General features: G+C 35.7%; 1 protein-coding gene across 1 annotated transcript; it reads left to right on the top strand.

The window, feature by feature from the left end:
* The first annotated feature begins 371 nt into the window (after positions 1-371).
* LOC123535935 (sushi, von Willebrand factor type A, EGF and pentraxin domain-containing protein 1-like) lies at positions 372-26090 on the top strand. Its single transcript, XM_045318699.2, has 28 exons — positions 372-664; positions 1966-2086; positions 6976-7145; positions 7960-8182; positions 8534-8680; positions 9150-9317; positions 9764-9943; positions 10472-10654; positions 11641-11820; positions 12117-12296; positions 12878-13057; positions 13455-13652; positions 13999-14166; positions 14855-15022; positions 15162-15344; positions 15825-15914; positions 16279-16356; positions 17351-17539; positions 17942-18109; positions 18920-18970; positions 19409-19603; positions 20019-20210; positions 20571-20720; positions 21286-21494; positions 21973-22116; positions 22392-22482; positions 25180-25259; positions 25730-26090. Exons 2-28 carry the CDS (start codon positions 1984-1986, stop codon positions 25814-25816), a joined length of 4155 nt encoding a protein of 1384 aa, XP_045174634.2. The 5' UTR covers positions 372-664; positions 1966-1983; the 3' UTR covers positions 25817-26090.
* The last annotated feature ends 158 nt before the right edge of the window (positions 26091-26248 follow it).

Here is a 26248-nt window from a genome sequence, read left to right as displayed (position 1 = left end):
TACGAAGTAAAGCGTCGGTTGCGAATGTCTTGATAAAAAAATCTTAACTGCGTTATGCTCAAATCTAGTAATTATGGAACTCCCATCTGGTTTATCATATACTGATTGGTATTTGAATTAATTAAGTTATTTTTCAACATTCAAAATGCATCCTTATTTGTTTAAGAACGTCATTGTGCGTTTTTTGTAAATACGTTATATTAATATTTGCATATCAATTTAATTATCAACTTTTGATCGATTGCGACAATTAGCCGCGCCGCTTTGCTCAAACAAATAAAAAATATAGTTACTGTTCACGGAACATCGCTTATATAAATAAGAATTTTTTGGGCCAAAAAAAAATATATCAGCCATACTTTGAATGTTTGAAAGGTAAAATTTTCGTCTACGTTGGTATTTCAATCTGAGAACTTACACAGGGGACTTGTTGTATTGAATTAATTCACATTTGACATCGGCGCAATCAATTTAATGATTTGAATGCCAAATTACGTCACAGATGTTCTCATGCAAGTGTATTTATAATCCTGTATTCCAAAGATGGACATCATTCAGAAATAAATTTCGATAGACAACAGTTTTGAAAAGGAACAATTATATAACTTAAATCAATTTCATTTTTCCAGGAGTACTGACAAAGGAATTAACTTGAATATAACACGTACGTACAATAATCTTTGTTCAACGTGCAATTATGGCTTTACTGGGAATACTTTTGATTAATATATAGAGGATATTACATGAGTGTCTTTTCATATTGAATTTATGAAACGAGTTGAATAAAATAATAAAATGCGAGGCTCTGCCGAGAATTTTATCAATTTTATTCAACGAGTGTAGTAAATGTGGAAAGTCACAACTGTAATATTCTTTTTATCAAATGTTAGCTTTTCCAGCCGAAACATAAAACTTTTTTTTTAACTATTATAAACAGATCAATTTGACCAACGTCTCCGATACTTTAACGGCGCCGACGTCAAAGCTTTATTACACTGAGTATATATCAATAGTGTATTATCACATTTATTTAATGACTTTATTTTATGCTCTTCGGTGAAATACTGAAATTTATCAGTGAAATAAAATTGATATTTTCACTGTTTCAAATAGTGAAAATATCATTTTTATTTTTCACCGGTACGGAACTACACTTGAATGCTAAAGAATATGAATTATAAATAATAGAAAATTCCATGCAAAATATACTTCAGTAAAGATATAGATTTGTAGGAATACTAACAGGATCATAAATATATACATTCTATCATAACAAAGTGTAAAAGAAATCAGGAAACGTAATAGAACTAATTACAGTTTTTCTACAAAGCTATCCTGACGTCATGATGCGATGCACGTGACGTTGCACGGACAAACTGGATATAATTTGGTTAAAAACCATTAAAATTACATAAATAGATTTTTTTGTTTGTTTCAGTGTAAGATCGAAATAAATTTCACTCATAAACACCATAATTTACATTTTTACTCGTGGCTACACTAAAATCTTACACTAAAACAAACAAATATCCTCTATTTATTTCACTCCCGCCACGTCAAACATGTGATAAATTGCTATTGAATATAGTGGAAGAAAACTTAAATATTTTTGATAAAAGAATACGTGTTCCTATCTTTCCCAAACACAGTCAATTCAAATAAAGTAAATCTATGTTAAATCAAAATTTCCAGGTGAGGTGATCTGGATTTTAATGATTTTTTTTTCTGCAAAAATGGAATATGGTACATTAAATCGAATCTTTGAGTAATAATTTTATATAAGATACTAAAATATGTCTCTGTGAAGGCATCTTATGCAACATAATATGATAATTAAGGTGTGAATGAAAGACAACCTGTTTTAATTATATTTGAAAGTATTCATGGAGTTATTTATATCACTTACATGTTCATTCAAATATTAAAGAAATTAAAATGATCTGAATTGCCTTTTTGCCATTGCAGAAAGAAATCCAATTAAAGATGGAAGAAAGATTGCTACTCTTCTTCAGTGTGGTATTATTTGCACACATGACGTTCTCGGTACCACCGCCGCGGCATCACGGGCCTACGGTCCCTGCCTCAGGTTTGTGGCTTTTTTGCACTTACGTCTTCAGTGTTATTCAGTATAGCTGATAGCTCATAAAACTGTGCTATTCGCCGCGTTGAAAAGAATGGCATTTTGTTAAATTCACCAGTCATAAGTTTTATGTTAATTTGTGAATTTCATATGATGTACTGTTACGATGCCCTAAGATCAGAAAAGAACAGAACAAAAGTTTTTATTCTCCGCGGAGGGATATAGCTTTGGCGTTGTCCGTTCTTCCGTCCTTCTTTCCGTCCGTCAGAAACCATATTTATGACAGGGTGTGGAGTATTTAAATAAAACATGGCAGAAATGTTAACTGCTGTAGGGAAATTGCTACCCTGCAAGTTTCGGTCAGATTGCACGAGTTAGACAAGAGTCATACATGATATAGTGTTTATTCCATTTTTGTCCGTCGGGAATCATATCTCAGACAAGGATTGAAGGATTTCAATAAAATATGGCAGAAATGTTAACAACTAAAGGGCAATGCGGGCCTGCAATTTTCATTTTAACTGGTCATGGAAGACAAGATTTACGACCCTTTGTACTTATATTAGTCCATTTTCTGTCCGTGCGGAGTCGTATTTAAGACATGGTTCAATGCATTTTAATAAAACATGGTAAAATGTGAACTGCTATAGGGCAATGGAGCTCTGCAAGGTTCATTTAGATCGGTGAAGGAAGACAAGATATATGGCTCTTTGCAGTTATATGTAGACAGTATTTTTATAGTAGTTTTATTACATTTTCTGTGCGTCCGAAGTCATATCTCAGAATTCTTTTATAGGATTTCAGTAAATCCATTTTTGGAATTTAAGACGCTTGCATGGAGTCGATGGTTTAAAATGTATTTTGGGTTGCTTAGGTCAAGGTCAAGAACATTGGTATTAAAAAGAAGTTTTTTTCTCATGATAACTTCAGTTAGGAATGAGTTAAAATTTTCGTTGATAAAGTAGCTTGCATTATATCATGTATCGAAGCAAAAAAAAAAAAAATGCTGTTTAAGAATTCATTAGTTTGTTAAAGATCTCCTGATTCTTATCTTTTTCTTTTTTCCCCTCTTTTAATTATAACAAAACAAAAGCACAGGCCTGCTCGGGGGATATGGCGTATTTACAACCTTCGAAGGGTATGACATGACTGATATATGACTCCGGACGCACTCCATTGGCAGTTGCTTCGGATGTGTGCCTCGATATTTCTAACTTTTCTAAGAATGATAATTATAGGTTATTAGCTTTGTATCGGGAAATATGCACGAGTTCTTCAGCGGAAATATTGCGCGACTTCAGGAGCGCAATATTCTTCCGCTGAAGAACGAGTGCATATTTCCCGATGCAAAGATAATAACCTTTTTATTACATACACATCTACACGTATAGATATTATTTAAATATCATAAATATGTTCAATAGCCTGAATAGGATTGACAATACTGAACTAAAAAGAAAAAAAATAGTGCAACAGCACACACTGAATTACGTCACGCACCCGATATGAAATTCAGGCGTCAGTGTATGGAAAAATATTGACGTTTCCGGTACCAGTGTAACTTAACGGGGAATAGAAACGAGTATGTAATAATATCCCATATCCCCCACGCTGGTCTGTTTTATTTATATTCTTACCTCGCTCATTTCTGTTTATTGCAACTATTATCTTCTTTATAATGTTCTTCATTCTATCTGTTGTCAAGACTTTATCCCTTATCATGCTGGACACGATTGATTCTGCCTTTGTGACCAGTGTAGATCATGATCAGCCTGCACATCCGTGCAGTCTCTGTTCGCCATTCAGTCAATATCTTTTTTTAGTATGCATCATGGTACTCTCCAAATTGAAAGATGGACAAGTTCATTATAGAAATTTAGCAGGGTAAGGGTTAAGCCGCTTATTACACGTCGTACATTTTACACACCATGGTGAGTAATAAAGCGACCTTCACGATGCAATAACATTTTTTATTCATCAATTTTAGAGGACGTGCATGACATGAAAACATTATTACAATGTCCCCATTAACATTTAACGAGGTGATTTGAATGATCTAACGATATATTGTTTTTGTCTTTAATTGAAGTACGCAGACACTTATAACCTACCGCGCTAAAGCAAATATAATTTTCTGCTTAAAATAATTGCAATTTAATTGGCAAGACTGGAAAATGATTGTTGTACGCACAGAGGGTTATTGCTGTATGGAGGGGTGAATTTATAATGAAACAGTTGTTTCTGAAGGTGTAAAATCGCCTTGCATAGAGGTATACTACAGAAAAGTTGCTTACACTTTTTATGGTCCAAATTAGTCCCTAGGCCGTTGCAAATAAGGTATGATAGTATCTTCGAATGAGAGAAACTGCAAATGCAGGACTTTCTTAGAAATGTACAGGTCTTCCTCGAAAGGTTTTGTATCAAAGAGGTATGAGTTCAGGTTTTTTTTGTCGAAATTTTGAAAGCGCTTCCATGAAGGATATATGGCGAGCCCGCATAGCTCAGTAAGGAGAGCGCAGATCTACGGATCGCAGGGTCGTGAGTTCGATCTCTTTGCGAGGTGTATGGTGTTTTCCCGGGATTATTTGATAAATGTCAATGTGTCTGTAATCATTCGTCCTTCACCTCTGATTCATGTTGAGATGTTGGCATTGACTTACTTGCCGAGAACAGGTTAGTAATGGTACAGGATCCAGGAACTCTGGTCAGGTAAACTGTGCCCTCCGTTACATAACTGAAATGGAATTAAACTTAAACAAACAAACATGTCAAAATGTAATTGAAAACGGGTTTCAAGCTGTATCCATTAACAAAACCGCTATTGCACTCTGGTAAAATAAAAAAGACATGCGTAAGTCACGCAAAAGAAAGGTAACGTAAAATAGACCTTTATGTTATGCCATGGTATTCATAAAGCAATAGTTTTGCGGTACTCAAATATATCTACTTCGGACATTTTGAACTGGAAGCATCGGGCACTTTAAGTATAATTTATATCAAGCATAAACTAAAATGTGCAATATACAAAAGACTGAATTTTACTTGAGATTTTAAGTTTAGGTCTTGTTTAGACTACTCAATCAAGCGAACATGCACTACTAAAGTACAATATCATATAATGTTTTGAGCCAAAAAAGCTCTTGAATTTTTATGCCGGAGATATACCGATGTCATCTCCGACTTGCGTAATTGCGGTTAGAAACGTAAACAAAAAAAGATGGGAAAAGATTGTCGTGATTTTGTCGCTCTTTATCTTCATTAATCATAATTAAGCTGAAAAATACAGAAATTAACACATTAAGATATTTAAGGTAATGCACAAAATGAACGTATATTGATGGAGTTGTTGCATTTCGTAACATTTTTTTTTAAATTAAATGCATACGTAAAATATATATAGCTGTTCCCTAGGGTACGGTAATTTCCTTAAATTACGTTTTCCCGCATTTGATTTCGGCATCCACCGGTTTTTACGGAAGCCATTGCTTGCAGAGATACATTTAGATCCGAAGAATGCCGCAGTAGCAGACGAGAGCACGAAATAGCACGAAAATTGTCGACTGTCGTTGTGGGTCCACTTTGAACTTCACTGGTATAATAACGGGAGCACGTCTTCAGATTGATGCCATTTTTTTCGAAATTTAGGAAGAACAACATTGTTAGTTTTGATTTTTAAAGCAATATTTATTCAAATTTATAATTTATAATTTACTTCATAAACAACCCACAAAATACACAACTGACACTAATGTTGTTATGAACCACTGATCAGTCCTAGGACACATCTTTATACCTTAGCGCCGGTCATTTGTGAGCCCGCTTTTATATAATTTATGAGAGCTACTTTACGTAATACTTCAAACAATTTATGTGACAATTTGAAGACGCGACGCATTAACAAACAGCTCGACGTAACGTAATTATGAAAACAGATAGAGTTTTTTTTCACAAATTTTGTTCAATTGATGGTTTAAGATGATTGATATAACGACAATAAAACGTAGATTTTGTCTAAATTAAAGCTATTTCTTATTCAAAGATTATTCAGAGCAAAAAGAAAAAAAATCTTTATCATGCAAATTCAAGGCAATCGGCTGATAAAATGACGATAACCACTTAAAACACATGCAGTCAAGATAGATTATATATTTTATCAGTAATACACGAAAATTCGAATGCTTTTCTTTCGAGAATTGATATTTGATGCAAATCTAGATATACAGCTAATTTCCTACTTTACATCAAAATTTTACTGCGCGGTTATCGTGGTATATGGCATATGTACATACATTTTTACTGATCATACACAGTAACATTAAATCGAAACGGGAAAAACATTAATTATACAATACTAGAATCAACGTCAAGCTAGAGTGAACTTACTAAACATGGCAACAAACTAACTAACATCTTCTCGGATTGCAACAGCGAAACGTAGAATTTATGATAAAACCCATTTTTTTACAACATTAAAATTACAAAAAAAAATTAAATAACTATGGCTGTGTGACGCAATGTCTTTAATACATACGTATAAAACATTATTTTTCAATAATGCATGTATACAGTGGCGTAAATATCCAAGAAAGTAATGTTTCATTGTAATAATGACAAATAAATCTTTGAAGTTGCATCTAAAAATGTTGCATATATATTATTACAGCCATCTTTTGTGAGATAATGTACATTTTGTATTTCTATTCACAAACATTTTAAGTGCCGCTTTCTATATCGACACAGTATGTTTGCATATAGCAACAAATGAATATATGTTATATGCACCACCCAGAGAACAACACTCCCTGAAAGTCGAATATATTTTTCCCGGCAGATCTCGCACTATGGGTTGTTCTGTAGTCTCATTGATAACTCACGTATTCTTATTCATTATACAGAATGTAGGAGTTTGATGGATCTCGTGCTGGTTGTAGATGGCTCAGACAGTATTTCACGTGCTGATTACTCTAAGCAAAGGCTCGCCTTAAAATCCCTGGTAAATGAACTACATTTAGGACCAACGCAATCCAGAGTAGGAATAGTTGTGTACAGTACCACGATAGCGCAGGTATGTGACGTCACACAAATCGAAATTTAGTGTTTTCTGTCCTAAACGCGGCCGATAGGCCTTGCCTACAGGACTTTTTTGACGCATTTTATAACGCCATCATTAAGTCGCCATTATTGAGAGTACAATATACTGGCTAAATGAAAGAATTAGGTTTAACAGACATTTAATCTTCAGCCTGCTGGCGGCAAGTGATTCTGCCTTTCCGACCAGTGCAGACCAAGATCAGCAGGCTGATCATGGTCTGCACTGTTCGCTATTCAGTCAGTAATTTTTCAGTGAACACCCCTTTGAATAAGAAGTGGTACTACCCAAATTGAATGATGGACCAGTCCACTTTGGCTAAGGGTTAAAGCCGAAGAAAATACATTAGGCGTAGCAAGAGAAATAGGGCGGTAAACATGTAAAATTGCCCCGATAAGCTGCACAAGGATTATATCAGGGGCCGTAACTCCTTCTTTATTTCCGTTCAACACTCGATGTAAGATTGTAGCCATAGGAACAAAACTTATTTATGCTTTCACAAAATAAGTCATGATATTGCAGTAAAACATTCGTACACATACATCTGAGATGTCAGAATAAAGAACACCATATGGTCTTAATTTTTGTAAACATTAATACTTTTACATTACATCAGTTACTTTTTTTCGGCAGCTTACGTACATCATGAAGGAGTTTGACTCCAGATATTATTCTTAAATTTTATAATTGTTAAGAATATTACGCTTTGCGCTGTTTTCAAAATATCATATAAGCCCTATAAGCAGATGGTCTGTTTTAATGTTTCAACAATACAAACTTATATTCGTAGGTCTTAAACCTTACGGCTAATAGAGAAGATCTTGTAAAAGGAGCAAGATCATTGGTGCACCCTCAAGATGGCACAAAAACAGCACTTGGTATTTTTACTGCGAGGCAAATGTTCAAAGATCATGGACGGGATAACGTGCCCTGGGTGTGTATAGTGATAACAGATGGTATGAGTAAAGAACCACTAAAGACGGCAAATGAGTCTGCGATATTGCAGAAAATGGGTATTTATTTAATGATACTATTAATCAGTAAAATGATGATGATGATGATTATTATTATTATCATTACTGTTATTATGATAACGACGAAGAAAAAGGTGGTGATCAAAATGGCAACGGCGATAATGATGAAATTTTTTACAACGTTGATGATGTTGAATTTGGCAATCTTAAATCTGCACCCTTCAAAAAAAAAAAAAAAAAAAAAAGAATAATAAAAAAAATAATATATGTGCCCTGGCTTCATCGTCAGCTTGGTGACCGTCGGTCATAATTATAAATCAATCTGCTTTCCATACCTTCTTCTACAAAACATAAATTACTTACAGACAAATTCTGTATTAAATTTTTTAGGTGCGAACATGTTTGCTGTTGGAATATCACACTTCATTGACCAATCAGAACTGGAAAATATTGCCTCCACCCCCAAACAAGTTCTTAGATTAAAAACGTTTGATCAGCTCCGGATGTCTCTCTCCAAACTGATGAAAGTCGTCTGCCGTAAGTATCACGTGTTACATTGTTCGGTCGTCTGCTGTGTCTCTTCTAAATGTTGTTGTAGTCGATTTAGTGTTCAATGCGCGTTAAATATAGATATTTTAAAAGCATTCTTACGAAATACAGCGTTAATTGCAAGATATCTACTTTTTTTTTTGTTTCCGGGGCCAGCACCTTTAAAGCCATATAATGACCGTGTAAATGTAACATTCTTAAAGAAAGTTGTTTGTTTTGAGAGTTATTGCCATAATTCATCTAAAGCAAGTGATATTTTTAGAGTCTTCTGTCGTGGTACTTTTAAAAGCTTGAAACCGTTTGTCGTAAGGATTGCAATATAGTCATTACATATAAAAAATGTTGTCAGTGTTGTGACTTTATGGATGATATGAAGACATTTGTCGCCCCCAATTTATGATTCATTTTAGGAAACTTATCGTTATTTTATATCGAAGTCATTCCACGATCATTTCAGCGTGCCCGCCACCTCCACACATTAAGAAAGGTGATTTTGACCAAGGTAAACGAAGTATCGGAAGTATTCGTACAGCCACGTGCAAAAAGGGATTCCAGCCAGTCGGCAACCCAACAATCGAATGTCTTAAAGACTCTACATGGTCCCCATTGAACTTTTCCTGCAAGGGTATGTTATTTCATCGTAAACCTCGGTCTATTAATAATGTAGTTATCGGGAAGTCTTCTTTGAATTTAGAGGGAGCATTTCATTGTTTTATGCCATAATGTATGCTGCTAGCTAACATATCGCCTACAACACCTTATGTAAAGTTCTAGCTTTTCTTTTTAACTTGATATACTGTTACTATTTGCGCATTTCATCATCTATTAACTAGATGATCTTATGTAAGAAATAATTCTATAGATAGGAGTAAAATCTAAGATACCTGTACTTATTGGCATTGTCGAATCATACAGCCAAAAGCAAGCGGTTATTGTTGACATTAAAAATATTTCCATCTTCTAAGAGGTTGGCTTTAAATGTATTTTACTTCGTAATTACATGCTAAATAGAAATCTCTTATAATAAAATTGTCTGAAAGACATGACATCGGTACTGCAATACATTTCTAGCATGTCCGAATCCTGACATGTACTTCGGTAATGGTGTAATGTCTAAAGGCTCGAGGAAAGTAGGCAGTTGGAGGGAATATATATGCAAGAAAGGTTACACTACGCCGGAGCCTATCCTCATCACTTGTGTGGAAGGGCCATATGGGCCAGTCTGGACTGTTCCATCTATTACATGCAAGGGTAAGATCTATTGTATATATATATTTACACAGATTTAGGTGAATATAGAAGAATCAGTAATTGAGCCGAGCCATGAGAAAACTAACATAGTGCAATTGCGACCTGCATGGATTCACACCAACCTGCGCATCAGCGCAGTCTGGTCAGAATCCATGCTGTTCACTAATGGTTTCTCTAATTGCAATATGCTTTAAAAGCGAACAGAATGGATCCTGACCAGACTGCACAGGCTGGTCTGGATCCATGCTGGTCGCGAATGCACTATGTTGGTTTTCTCATAGCACGGCTCAATTTATACAATATTCTTACACGGCTAATTCATATGATTTATATAACGGTATAATAGCGTACGAATCTTGTATTTCATTTATACCTCGACTGACAGAAATACGGATGTCAGACATAAAAATTGAAATTAATTTGATCACCACTTTGCGGAGAGAACTATTTTGTTTTTTAAGCATTTATGAATACAATTATTTGAAAACAGTACCTTAATCCAATTTGTCTGTGTTGTTATTTTAACAGCTTGTCCGCCTGTGCCACTGATGCCAAATGCCTATGTTAAGACTCCTGTTTATAACGCTGTAATTGGAACCGTAGTGACATACCACTGCAACAAGACTCACATAGAAACAGGCACCATAGAAAGTACATGCGTAGATACGAAAGGGATACCCCGTTGGACAAAACCCAATCATACTTGCATAGGTAAGGCAGAGCATGTGACGCAAGTTGTCAGTCTATACGTGGTCATCAGGTCTATATATGTAATACGGCATCCAAATATATTAACAAAAGTATCTTATGGCACCCTTCATGAAAACTGGGAAAAATCCCCTACTACCTACCACTTAACCGACCAATTTTCCAGGTTCATTCTATATGAAAATTCTATAAATATAAAGCCCTTTTATCCGACAACCTGTCAGAACTGACCATTTTGTCTTGCCGGTTTAGAAAGGTTCCTTTTTATCAAAACTGTTGACGTTTCTTTTTCTTGATTTTAAGCGAAATATTTTGTTTCACCAGAGCAACTCCTATTCAGGTTGATATCTGACTACAACAGTTGTCGAAATAACATATACATAAGCATATAAGTTTGTTAAATTCAAATACACCGTGGAAAGAAAGATATGCTCCAAATGGTAACATCTTGCCTTTGTTCTGCATCTTTTCTTGCAACTAGTATCTTTAATTGCATAATATTTCATGCATTTATCAAAATACAGTAGCAAAACCGAACACTCCTCATTTTGTTGAACTTACATGTCATGCACGCATTTCAAGGCAATAAAAAAAATTCTTCTCCTTGGTCTGTGTTCCGTAAAAGAAAGTCATCTCTAATTTGTTTAAGATACTAATCAAAGGCATGTGTGGAACAGAACTCGATAATCGAGAATTCTTTGCAGCTATTTATATATTTCAGTCAACCCAAACAATATTAGTATATTAAAGTTAGTGGAAGATTACGTTTTTCTCGTATGCGATTTTGGAGTTCTCCAGCTGGTTGTTTGTACTAGATACATTAGCAGCCGGAAAGTGCCGAAATAGCTTTAGGAGAAAACGGAATCAACCGAAAATTGCCGAATGTCATTCCGTGACAATACGTCATTAATTAACGACTACTCTCTTAGAAGTTGTAATGTTGTCGTCAAAGAACATACTGTATCTATATTGATTTATATTTCTTTTAGCTTGCGGGCCACCTCCTCCTGTGCCATTTGCCGATGTCGATTTGTCAAATATTACCACAGTAAACACTGTACGGGTATACACATGTAAATACGGATACCACCCGACTGGGCCTATTGAAGCCATCTGTATTGGACAGAAAGGGACTACTTTCTGGAAACTGACAAAACATACATGCAGAGGTGAGTCAAAATTGTTCCGAACGAAGAGTTTTTTTTCAACTTCGATGGACTATGAAAGCTGTTTATTTATGCTAGTATATATGCCATTGCCACAATGCAAGAAAAAAATGTCAAATGTATGACATAAAATCAGTCATAAAAGTATAGCTAAACATGTCTGAAACTAATCGCCACCGTCATATATATAATATTCTTTACAGACGAAATAAATGAACCTTCTTACTATGCTTCTGAAGTGTTTGGCCTTAATTTTCTGACACATATTTACGTATAAAAAAGTATGTCTTGTTTTACAGGATGTGACAAACCACCTAAATTAACAAACGGCATAATGCAGGCCGGCGGCGATTCTCTTATAGGCTCAAAACGTACATATATTTGTAAAAAAGGATATCAGGAGACTGGACCGTTAGAGGCTATCTGCAAGGCTAATCACGGTGCAACATTCTGGGATGGCCTTGACAATAAATGTATTCGTAAGTATAAGAAGTAAAAATAATATGAAATAAGGTAATGTCCCAATCGGTAATCGTTACAGGCCATCAGCCTGCCCAGAAATATGCGTTTGTATCAATTTAAAGGTAGATTTTGGAATAAAAAACAATACTGCACATATTTGTACTGATGTGCAAGACGTTGCAGTTTGGACAAGTTATGTGGATGCTTATTACGCATAAGGAAAAGCGTATTCTTCCAAAAAATCCGAAGTCAGACGCTCTGTGCACGTGCCGGAATACCACATTTATTAATTTGATAGTATCTGATATTTGATAAATCTCATTCGAAATATGTCGCATGTTACCGTAGAGGGATCGATCCCGATTTACGTCGCTAATCGGTAGAATCGATTCCCTACTACACAATAGTAAGAGAAAAAAAACTTTCTGCCATAAGAAAACTGCATTCTTAAAAAATGCAAATATTTGAGGAATTTCCAATCACCATAGCGAACAATATACATGTACATAGTACTGGTGGCTTCCATTGTAAAATTTTTAGAAAGCCGTGACTTATTAACCGGAAAGGTAACAAAATATTTTTTAAAATTTATTCACAGCCTGCAATCCTCCCCCACACATACCTAACACAATTATGGATCCTACCGGGGATAATTTGCTGGGAAGTATAAGAAGATATAAGTGTTTGGATACACACGTAGCCACTGGACCTATAGAAATTGGCTGTGTTCGAGGCACAGGTGGCCCCTTGTGGACATCACCAGAGTTCATCTGTATCAGTGAGTATAAATAAATATTAACTTTTGTAATAAGATAAATGAGTTAAAGGTACTTGATAGTTTCAATAAAGTCGCATTTTGAGGTCAGGCAGATAAGTTGGCATTTTGGCAATCCATTCAATCAGTGTTTTACTATACATGACATCAGAAATAAACTGATTTTGAACAGAATTTAGAGACGAACTATAGACCGGTCAATATCACAAACTATAGAAGTCGTCTTATAATGGATAAATATTATGTCTGGAAATATTGTACTGATGCAACAACGATGGAAAGTGCAGTTAACTGATTAAGTCCACCGATAGATCAAACAACGTTCTGAGAATTCTTATTTCAGGCTTTAGAAATGTATATTTTAAACACAATAATGAATATTAAAACTACCTTCTTTCAGCTTGTCCACCACCGCCAGAAGAACCATTCGCCACACTTGATCACAAGGGGGATAACTTTGTTGGACATTATAGAAAGTACCACTGTGTTAATGGTTACGTGCCTTCCAAACCAGGCCCTATCACCAGACAGTGTATTGGAGAATACATAGGGGATAGGGGCCGGGCGTATTGGGGTCCACCATCGCATCATTGCAGAGGTACTTCATATACTTTATTTACAGTTTAGTAGAACACTTTAACCACAAATACTACAACGCTATCTAATGCGAGCCTAGCTACTTATTACATGCAACTGTCGTTGTTTTTATCCTGCATTTACATTTCAGGTGGTTTTCAGTGTCACAGTTCAGCTTTTGCACGTTTATTCTCAATAACTGCGGACCTTACCCTGATTGCCCGTGCGAGGTGTGAGGCAGCAAGAAGAGACAGATACAGTTGTTTTATTCAGTTGTGCTTTTTTTTTTACCTCAGAGGCTTCGGAATATAAAAACGGCATTACCTTTAGCCGCTGTATTACATATTTCTTAATTTTTTGTTTTCTAGCTTGCAAGGAGCCCCCTAAAATGGATTATGCCGACGCCGAGCCCGGGGATATCATTATTGGATCAAAGAGGAGATACAAGTGCCACTATGGATTTTATGCAACCGGAACCATCGAAATCGAGTGCCTCAGCAACGCTGTGTGGTCGAAGCCGAATCATACTTGTACAGGTAATTTTAGCTAGGTTTTCTATTTTAACGAAGACCAAAAGCCCGCACAGAGTTAGGCATGTAGCTCATTCGAGCACCTGGCTTTCGGTTCGTTCCGGAGAGTACCGGAGATTACCGGAGAGTACCGGAGATTACCGAAATCACATACGAAGAATACATAATCAGACGGAAATTTAGTCATTTCAAAACACTTCTAAGGTGCTAGGGTCTTCACAGAAATATATTCCAATACGTCACGCGTCAACATCAAAACCACTTTCAAATACAGTCTTTAACAATTTAGGAAGCAAATATTTTACCAAAAACAGCGATCGTTGTCAATCTTAACAGGGGAACGGTTGTCTAGTGGATAAGGTGCCGGCCGCTCAATCCAGGGATCGTGGGTTCGAGCCCCACTGGGGTCACGACCATGACTTCTCATATGACACCAGTATTGGCTTTTCCAGGAAGCGGACTCCAGAGTGGTTACAATAAGCTTGAAGCTTTCATCACAATCGAGCTAAAACAAATTAATATAAACTAACTAAACTAATCTTAATTTCTGTCGGATAAAACACACTTCAACTTCCAGCTTGTGGTTCTTTTTCGCAGCTGACTTCAGTTTAAGTAGAACGATCGCAAAGTTTTAACTATACTTTGGTCGGCTTCTCTTACATGTAACATTGAAATATATATCAATACCTTCCAGCTTGTGGCCCCACGCCTGACGTACCTAATGCCGACGTTGTACCAGGACTTCATACATTAGGAACAGTTAGAAAATACGTTTGTCATAAAGGCTTGGTTCCAAAGGGTTCCCCAAAGATAACATGTCTAAAACAAGCAAAATGGAGCCCTGTGAATTTTACTTGCGTAGGTAAGTGTAAAAACTTGATGGTTCTTTTATTTATTATTTTATCTGTTATTCCAGATTCATAAGAAAATGGAAAAATACGTTGTAAAACTGCAGTTGTTCAACTGTTCGATGACAGTAATATTGCTTTCTGAATTAACAGGTTGTCTAGAGCCCTATAATCTTAAACACGCTGTATTAGAACCTGGAATTAATCATGTACACAGCATCAGACGGTACACGTGCTTGCCCGGATACTATGCCACTGGAGAAATAACAACCACGTGCGCAGTCCCGCCACATTCTGAACTCCCAGACTGGTCAACGCCGGTTCATTACTGCAAAGGTGACATTTTAATCATTATTTTCGTTAAATTCATATGTGCGGTAAAAAGCATTACTGACAATATTTTAGAGCTGTCCTGATGTTTACTTTAAGTAATAAATCACTAGCAAAGATTTCATCGGGAAAAGTTTGCTTACCCAGGAAAAATATAATGACAAAAAAACAAATACAAGATGAATGTATTTCCTATGTCTGTTCATTTATTTATTTATTTGGGTTTTACGGCGCACCAACACAGTATAGGTTATATGGCGCCAAATAGGACTACAAATTCTGGTCCCACATCTCATTTACATCGAAATAATATGTCTGTTCAAAATTGGTCCGAGATTACGTTACAATATTATATATCTTGCCGATATCAAATAAAGCTTATCTCACTTGATCTAATCTCATTTACGTCAATCATAGGTTCTAAAATGAAAATACATTATGAATGAAAAAAAGAGATAATTTGTTCTCTTCGATCTACCCTCGCAGATTGCGGTGAGCCACATCCAGTAAAGAACGCTTATGCCAAAAACGGTACACGTACAATAGGTTCAAAACAGATGTATGTTTGCCATAAAGGTAAGGCAGTTTTATAACAATCAATATTAAATTGATATTTTCATCAGTGCTCGTATGTTAAAGGACCAACTATTATACATTATCTATACTTTCAAACTAGTTACTGTATACTCACTTTTTACTTCAGACTTTGTGCTTATAGGACTGAGAATCGCTTGTGTGTTGATTTTACGCTGTTTAGCGATTTCTTTTCACATAGTCAATAATTCGCGACTGGTTATATTTTTGCTATACCTCTGTTTATTACTTTTATTTTTCCCTACACTAAATTTACGATTCGGCGCTGTTTTTTTTTTAATATTAGCGAAAATCAAACCACGACGAATGTAGCCCATCTGCAATACTTTACCACTTTTTATTTCAGGTTTCGTCGCGTCAGGGCCTCCCGTAGCACACTGTATGCAAAATGGCGAATGGTCTTTACCCAATTTTAAATGTATAAGTAAGTATGCATGTATAGCCAGAACAGAAACAGAATTAAGACATGATCCTTCTTTGTTATAGCTAGGATAGCCTCTAGTCTAGATTGGTGATTGCTTTAAATAGAAGTTTAGAGAGGTTACTAATGCGTCCAAGAATACAAAAGACAGATGCCCCTTTTATTTTTATTAATGTTCATGATATATGATCATTATAATTGAGCCGTGCCATGGGAAAACCAACATAGTGGGTTTGCGACCAGCATGGATCCAGACCAGCCTGCGCATCTGCGCAGTCTGGTCAGGCTCCATGCTGTTCGCTTTTAAAGCCTACTGGAATTGGAGAAACTGTTAGCGAACAGCATGGATCCTGACCAGACTGCGCGGATGCGCAGGCTGGTCTGGATCCATGCTTGTCGCAAACCCACTATGTTGGTTTTCCCATGGCACGGCTCATATATTGTTTTACCTGTGAGATAGCTTTAGACAGAAAATGTATTATCTTTTCAGTATACGAAAGCATATTCTGTTTGCTAATATAGGTAACTTTGTTTGACTTTAGTTACCAATTCTCGGACGTCATTGGCTACCTCAGCAGCATGTTCATAGAATGCGTTCTTTTTTTTTTTCGTTGTTAGAAAGTTACTTTGTGGTGTTCAATGTTTAATAACCATAGGATCAGTCATTTAAGATTCTTTTACACTTTTTTAAAAAAATTCTGCCTTTTATATGACTTCTCCTTTCATGCAAACCAAGAGTACAATACATCTGCATGTGTGTTTGTCTTCTGTGACAGCTTTAGCTTTAGGAAAATCTAGAACTTAGGCAAGCACTTTGTAGCATATTTGCGAAGTTGTCATTTTCTTGACATTCGCATAGTTTGTCTTGTGTTGAATCATTAGTCTGTGCTTGGTCTTACGGTGTGATAGCCGTGCATGCTAAACTAGACGGTGTGATAGCCGTGAATACTGTAATAATTAATTAGGGACGACGTTAATTGGCGCATTATTCCGCCAGCATGCGGCGATCCACCAAAGATTGAACACGCCGAAGTGGACAAGGTGGGCACTAACAACGTCGAGAGTGTTAGAGCCTATATGTGCAATAAGGGATTCGTTGCCACGGGACCTATAGAGGCTAAATGCGTAACAGATGCTCCATATGGCACGCCCTATTGGAAAAACATGACAGCTAATAAATGCAGAGGTAAGCTTATTCCTTAAGGTAACCATTTTCCAGTTCAATTTTTCCAGTTCTATTAGACAATAATATAAAAGTACTTAATTCTACCCTTTTCAGGTTATCAATTCATAAAACATAAACTTACTCGACCTTTTAATCACTTTTCCTGCTTTTTCCCTTTCTAAACATATTGTTACATACCTCACGACTTCTACCGAATGTTACGATAGTTTTAAATGTCTTTCCTTTCATTTTGCTTTCTTCGGTTTATAAATATTTAAGATTTTTCTGATATAAATGTCTGTCTTACTTTCATGCCAAAACAGATGAAACAACTTTTTTTAAAGAGATAGAGAACCAATGTTCCAATTCGCTAGTAATTGCTGTTTTGATTTTATAACATATTTTATGTCTAACACGTAACAGATTGCGGTGTTCCACCAAATGTAACAAATGCGTACGCGAGTATTGGCCCTGCAATTATTGGCTCAGAGTTGAAATATTCCTGTGACGAAGGCTTTGTTATGAAAGGGTACAACCGGATAGAATGTCTTGTGACTGGAATATGGTCCCAACCAGAATTTTCCTGCGAATGTAAGACATTTTTAGTTATCTAAATCTTGAATGCGTTACTGTAGAATTTCCAAAACTGACACATAAAGAGGTCGCATTCCGTGCAAATGAACCAAACACGTTTTGGCAGGAAAAAAAGGCTTAAAAACCTAAAGTAAAGCACAACTTTTAACATACCTTACTATTTTCTTGCTTTAAGAAAACAATGACCAACCTGATAAATGTAATAATACTGAGTTTATACAGATATATAGGAAGATCGGGATTTACAAATAAACGAACATAATGTAATGGACTATTAATGGCACTTGCTACTTCCGTCCGCCTGTACGTTTCCATGCATGCTACTTCAACAGTCTCCGGCCATTCATTTAGCTCACACAGGCACATCTTCTAAACAGCGAAAATAATCCGAAATAGTCTATGGAGAATACGCATTCTTACGGACATTGCCGGAAGTTATTACGGGTCAACAACCTTATCCTTTACTCTACTAAATTTCTAAAATAGACTGGTCCATCATTCAATTTGGGCAGTACCATTTATTATTCGAAGGGGTGTTCACTGAAAATTAACTGACCGAACAGCGAACAGTGCAGACCACGTCCGTGCAGGCTGATCTTGGTCTGCACTGGTCGCAAAGGCAGAATCACATGCCGCCAGCAGGGTAAAGGTTAAGGTACTATGTTCATAAAGATTTATTAAAAGTAGTTCTATCTTATTATTTGTAATATATGCGATGACGTTTCAAAGGTCTTTTGAAGCAATATAAAAAAGATTTGAAATGGTATAGGAATCAGAATAATGTTGCTTTTTTATTTCATACCACAGTAAAACCTGTTACCACTACCACAACACCAGCACCTGTACCTAATGATCCATGTAAGTAATTTCAAAAGTATTATTATCTCATTTTGTTTTGCATAGATCACATTTTCGCTTATTCATAGATGATGCTTGGTCTAAATTCAGATGTATGTATTGTCCAGGATTTCATTCTGAATTGAGCTCAATAGAAAAGTTGTTAAAAAACATACTCGCAATTCTTGTAGCTACGTAACTTCGGAATATCCTTACGCTCTTTCAAATTTCATTGTATATGTTTTACACGCATTCTCAGCTACGTAACTTCGGAATACTATTACGCTCTTTCGAATTTCACTCATCGATATCGTTTTATGTGTTTTATCATTTAAATTTGTCTACAACATATCCGATCTTATGTACACTTCCGAAAACGTTATGGCTACGATAATCAGCTGATTTACTTACTTAGTAAAGTCTTACGTCTATTAGATTACTTGTTTTATTCTTTTCCAGCTGTTTGTGATGGCTGCAGAATGCTGAATGGCGTTGGTTATATGAAACATCCGGATGACTGCACGCAGTTTGTGCAGTGTTTCTACAACGATCGAGGCGGAATTCAGGGAATCTATATGCCGTGCCCGTTCGGTCAATATTGGGATCAGGGAGATCTTACATGTAAACCAGCGGATGACGTGGACTGCCCCAATGGTTAGTTTATATTTTTGTTATACATGTATATCATGAAATAGAATATTAAGTAAGAAGGCATGTGCGCAGCGTTTTTGTCGATACGTTAAAGATAATATTGAAAATGCTTTGAACTGAGAATGTTTGCTAATGTTTTATATTTGCTGTGGAAACTTTCTTTTTAATATTTGAGCCCAACCATGAGAAAACCAGTATAGTGCATTTGCGACCACCATGGATCCAAACCAGCTTGCACATCCGCACAGTCTGGTCAGGATACATGCTGTTCGCTTTCAAAGCCTATTGCAATTAGAGATACCGTTTGCAACAGCATAGATCCTGACCCACAGGCTGATCTGGATCCATGCTGGTCGCAAATGCACTATATGGGCTTTCTCTTGGTGCGGCTCATTTACAATCTCTACCGTCTTTTTAGAGCGTTGTTTGGATCCGAACGTGTACTCCTACAAGTGCTCTGACAACACAAAATGTTGCGCTTACTGGGAATGTGTTAACGGCAAATCAAAAGCCAAATGTTGCGGTGCCGGCTTTAGATACATCTCTGGTAAAGGATGTGAGCCAGATCCATCCTGCAATGCTGATTGCCCCTGGGAGGATATGTTTCCAGGTTAGTACCTGTAAAGTCATAACGTATCGCCACAACTAAAACTCATGTGCCACTGTTACTTTCTTATCTTTTTTTTCCACCAAAATGTTTGGAGTTCACAAGCACTAAATCGTCATCGTGTTACGAGTTCATGTGGACTTTAAACAGAAAATGAGAAAATGTTTCTTTCCTTTGCGGCAGACCTTTATCAAATTACAATTTAATATCGGTTTGTGTCCTTTTCTTGCATTATCATCCAATTTAGATACAGCATTTGGCTCGCTTAAACAGTAATCAGGGTTTAATTAAATTCAATGCGTGTGTTTAAGGGACTTTCCTACCATGGTTAGTAGATAAATACTATTTTTATCATATCCATAGCCTGCGACAAAAGGCCACTGCTCGACATGACACGCTATGAGCAGCACATTGGAAATGGTTACTTTATGAAGATGCCGTGCGCACCCGGAACAGCATTTGACATAATTGACTGTAGATGTTCCTTACGAACTAACGTCGTTCCCGGATTCGGTGAGTTACGTCACTAATCAAGACGTAAAATGTTGATATTGTAAAATGTTACAAAAGGTTCAGTTTTGCATTTAATTTTTTACAGTTTTAACCAGTAATGTGATAAGGCTGTCCATAATTTTTGGTGAGTTTCCTCTTGTTTTTGTACATTAAGTTATTACATGCATACGCTTGTAGTGAATGAAGCAGCCAATTTGGAAAGAGTCATTGCTAAGTTGAAGGCAAGAGAACAAATTTTTCTTGACCAATCAGCCCATTTAATTCATTTTTTTTTCACAGTTAGCAGTAGAAACGTGATAATGTGAATTCTGTTTCTTTGCATGAATATGTGATATGGCATGCGCTGCCTTTATTTCTCGGCGAGTCTCGTATTGTCCATAGTTAAGCTAAATCTAATTACATCAGTTATTGTTTGAATACTAAAACACTATAATACATGTGCGGAAGGCATATCTGTATAGACAAATTAAGTCTGTTACTTGAAGGGTATTTATTAAAGAAAGTTTTCAATGATGGGTGTAAATCCTTAGGGTAAAAAGCAATATGTGTTATTCTTACGTTTCAGTGTGTCGCCCTGAGATACACTTGAATTTCGACAACGACGATACAGAAGATCATTCAGGACGTAATGTATACATCATAAACGAAGGTGTTAGACCATATAAAGGAGCCGCATATTTTGACGGAAATTCTCGTCTGCTTGTGAATAGATTCTCTAACACTGCTTTCCACGGCAACTTTGTGATCAAGCTAAGATATAAGGAAAAACTAGAGGTAAATATGTATGTATGTATAGACTAAATGTAGAAAAATAAGCTTATTATATGAATCTGTTTATCCCTTATATATAGACAGATAGAAATAAAGAGTTAGAAAACCTTGAAGACACAATATAAATTAAGTAAATGTTAAAGATGGTTTGCCTCTAGTTCTTCAGACGCCTTCTCAGTACCTAAAACACTTGTATGATTACCTACATGCAGCCGTTAATTGGAAATGAAATATTGAACAAGACTGAGACAAATTTTAAACTTTGTGTATGTAATTTAAGAACTTAGTTTCATGGTATACGATTAGGCTCCGAGTTCGGGTACCGAGTACAGCTGCTGTTTACAAAACCACTCAATACTAATTTAAGACATTGAAAACAGCTCTTAAGATTTAGCTGATATCTTTAACTCTGTTCTACAACAGATGTAAAAAGTCTGTCTCTAATGTCTTAACTGATTCATCAATTATCTTATTTATCTAGGGACCGACAGCTAACGCCTTGCAAGCTTTAGTAACAAATGGCGATTGTGGCGATGATCCGTCTATCATCATTGCAAAGATGCCCGGCTACGTGATGTGTGGAGCCAAGACATCCAGGCCAAAATCGTTTGCATTGCCAACTACTGTAAGTACTCGGATTATGTTTACATCTGATTTTTACACCCGATTTAAATTTTCAAGACAAAAAAGATCTGCTTAGCGTAGACTTTTTGCATTGCTGACTGCTGTTAATGTGATACTAAAAGTCACAGATCTATCTTCTTTACAAAGATAAAAAATGGAAAGTCTTGGAGTAAATCAAAGCCACTAGGTAATAGGTCGTATTTCAATATGTATAATCATGAATGCTAGCTTCTAGAATCTTACGCAAAACAACAAGTTGTTATCTTTCCTTTCTAGGACAAAGAATGGAAAGAAGTGATATACATTCATGACGAGAAACGACTGGAGGGGAAAGTATGTGGGGCAGCTTATGACAAGTGGTCCTTGGGTAAGAATAAGTAACGTTTATGGCTGCAATATCATTAATTATATTTGTAAATAATCAAGTCCATGGCGTTGTTTATCATCTGATTAACCGCATATCAAAGTTCAGATGTGTATGACTTTTGTGTGTGTGTTCGGGTTTAACGTCTTTTTAAACAATTTTTCAGTCATATATAACGACGGTGTCTACTTGTAGCAGCGAGCACAATTCCCAATTTTATAGTGCTGCTTCAATGGAATATCACGCCGTAGACACGTGACATGATACCCTACCAAGTCACATTTTACTTACACCGGGCTGACCAGTCCTAGTACTATCTTAATGCTGACCGTCAAGCGAGGAAACTACTAGAGCAAACTGCCCTATTATTGACACCTTAAGCATGAATGAACACAGTGGATGATAGGGCAATGGTTTTTGCAATTGAAATTTATCTTTTAATAAAACCGAATTTCATCATAAAATGTTGACGTGCAACTTCATTGTCTTTGCACTTGACCAATCAGAACGATTTTAACAAATCTAGTTAAGCTCTTTGAAATTTTCAATTTGACTAAATATCGACACCCTTTCTCCTATTACCGACATCTTTAAGATGATGTTAAATAAGTGTTTACTTGTAAGTTTATTGATTAGTTGCATCAGTTATTTAAAATAAAATATCAAATATTTCTTGCAACTATTACTAAAATGTAAAGCAATAAATAAAAACCGGACCATGAGCAGTTTTTTCGATATGTCCCTTTATAAAGAAAATACATGTGTTTGCTTTTTCAAAATAAGGCACAATTTGTGTACTATACTGTCTAGAGATAGGTTCTAAAATTTTCAATGATAATATTACATTAAATAAAGTCTAGAAAATAATTTCCAAGTCCTTGAAATAACCAAAAATGATTTCACAAATGTGGAGTTTATGATAGTTTTGTTAATATCAATAACAGAAGTTTTAATTTTTAATTTAAAGTTGTGATCCACAAAGAATGACAACTCTTGCCTTAAGCTTAAGTACTTATAAGTTGAGATCTATAAGTTTACTTCCCTTGCAATTACACAATTGAGTGGAAAATGAAAACTGTTTTCTACACAATATCATACATTTTTGCACAACAAAGTCATTAAGGATTTATTCATTTGTGTTTGATTTACCCCTCAAGACATGGTTCCTATGATTCTGTCAACTTACATATGGTAAAAAATTAACTTTTAACAAGCCAATAATAAAACGAAGTACCAGTAGGTAAATATTAGAGCAGATAATACAGTTTTGCTTGTATCAAAATGTCACAATAGATCCACTTTTTGTAATACAGAACACCTGGTAGGATTAGCAAAGGTGCAATTATATTGATCTCTATTTCCTATGCCTATACTGTCAAAATTTTCATATTTCTGATTGTTTTCACTATAATTACCTCGCGCAAAGCACTATAAAAGCCAGCTACATTTGTAACCACCGCAGTATATTTTTCACTACCATTAACAAAGCTGGAAAGAGTCAGATTTTCATCTCACAGTATTAGTCAGGAGAACCTCATTAAAGGTAGATATGGTATTTGTTTTGTTATTAAAAGCTAAGCTATCATAATTGTACCCTGCCTTAGGGTAGAATTTTAAAATATTTTACCGGGCCATTAAAGTATTGATAATAGGAAGAATAATCAAGTTGAAGTTTTTTGAGAAAACTGAAATAGCTTTGTAGATTTCAGAAAAAGGCAATTATATGACAGACAGTTACAAAACAAATTAAAAAGCAATTCATGTTTGCAGTGAATTTGCTCAGAAATTAAGTAATAGCATTAGTCTAGTTCTACTTTTACGTCTTTGGTATGACGCGGCAAGGAATAGAATCCAAGACCTTCCGCACTCAAAGCTGCCGCTCTACCACCAAGCTACAGACGCGATATGTAGGAATTGGAATTGAACCACCATTGAGCGGTAAAATATTCAAACATGAGCTGTGTTAAATCAGACGGTTAACCACAAAAATGCCTTGTTCATTTTCATTCAAACATGCATATTAGAGTTGCATAATAGATATTATGCTGAACTTAATCATAATCTGGACGTTATGCGGCAATCTAATGTCATAAGTGACGCCAACATGTTCTCACATTGGTCCACGTATCAACCGTTGTACTTTTTGCAGATTTTATCACTGTTTATTTCCTTCTTTGTTTTACTAATAAAACGACAAGGAAGATCATATGACTGGTCGTTCAATAAATATGATTGTTTGGAGTTCATATGTGCAGCCAGAGTGATCTGATAATACGCATCTGAACGACAAAAGAATGATTTTATTCAACAGCGAACCACAGATATATTATTAAGATTCAAACACGATCTCAATGAGTATTTTCCACATCCTCTACCGCATACGCCATCCACCAAATATTTGTCCGTTTTGGGTGGTTTTCTTGTTCAGCGGGCCGCAATGACGCTTTGATGCTTTTGTAACAGTTTTATAATTACATACAGTTTCAGCCGTCTTTGTGAAATAGCAAAATAAAGAAAGCCATTGAATATTTGTTAAAAGTGAATAAGAAGCTTTTATACATTACAATGTACATGTTACAAGTACAGAATATTTTTCCAGTTTCAATGCCACTTTTTTTTAGTCATAATATTTATGTTTTCAGATAATTTTCCTGTGTTGCAAGTATCTGAATAGTACGAATTTATCTTGTTTGATTTCAGGTCCAATAAAATCGACTCATTGTGGTCTTCAGATTGGATATGGGACAATGATGGCAAACTATGTTGGACTCATGGATGATGTAAGAGACTGTTTAATTTCTGTTTCATCTAAGAGTCTAAATTGTAAGAAAATCTGGATTATTTCAATCTTATGTAAATTTCTGTGATGCCTTTTATAACATACTTTCTTACCAAAACATGAACAAAATGTAAAACAGAGTCCTCAACTGATATTGCATTGAAGAAATAAAAGACAGCGGGCATACTAAACCATGAAGATGGTTTAAGCAAGACCAGTTTTAAAAGAAAGGGAAAGACAAGTTCTACCAGAAATGCAAACGTTGTTGATCTTGATAATATAAACAATTTGGTCATTATATGAGCAAAGAGTCCATTAGTGATGAACCGCTGAAAGGATCGACGCGGCAACTTTTGGGACAAAAGTAGTACAATCTAATGCATACTGATAAAAAAACACGAAGCCAACTGGGTTTAAAATATGCTATACCCGCTCTTTTTAAAACTATTTCAACGAAACATTTTATTTCAGATATCCGTGTATCAATGTCGACCACCGGAGGACATTCTCAGTGTATATGGCGGAAGAAGAATAGTGCCTTCTATGAAAATACATTAAGTTTTATTCTGCTCGCTCATTCTTTGTCTCAGTTTTTTTGACCGCAATGACACAACATATTTATAACCAAGAGGCTGGCTTTAAAAACTTTGCTTATTTAAGATTAATATCTCCCGCATAATATGATATATCGAAATAACGAATTTTATAGGTATTGGACCTCTGAATCATTTAAATACAATTTAAGTACGCTGCGAATAAATATTGATATAAAAATTCTTTACAGTCGAAAATATTTAAAATCATGCTTGCAATAAAAGAAGAAAAAAGACAAGTTGCTGGTGTCTTTGACAATAAGCTTGAATACCGTAAGCTTTTAAATTCCGTATACAGAATCAGCTATTCCCCTTAGCGTGCCGAAACGAATACTGAATGTTGGTAACACTGTCGTGGTATGGGATAAGAATGTGTTTGTTTGGGAAAAGGTGTTAG

Source organism: Mercenaria mercenaria, chromosome 17 (genome assembly GCF_021730395.1).
Source record: "Mercenaria mercenaria strain notata chromosome 17, MADL_Memer_1, whole genome shotgun sequence".
Classification (NCBI taxonomy): domain Eukaryota; kingdom Metazoa; phylum Mollusca; class Bivalvia; order Venerida; family Veneridae; genus Mercenaria; species Mercenaria mercenaria.
The sequence above is the reverse complement of the archived record's forward strand: the minus strand, read 5'-3'. Positions and strand labels throughout refer to the sequence as shown.

Coding starts and splice junctions, on each gene's coding strand:
- LOC123535935 (XM_045318699.2), top strand. CDS start 1,984: ATGGAAGAAAGATTGCTACTCTTCTTCAGTGTGGTATTATTTGCACAC. Junction 12,297..12,877: donor CCTTGACAATAAATGTATTC/GTAAGTATAAGA, acceptor ATTTATTCACAG/CCTGCAATCCTCCCCCACAC. Junction 13,058..13,454: donor ACCAGAGTTCATCTGTATCA/GTGAGTATAAAT, acceptor ACCTTCTTTCAG/CTTGTCCACCACCGCCAGAA.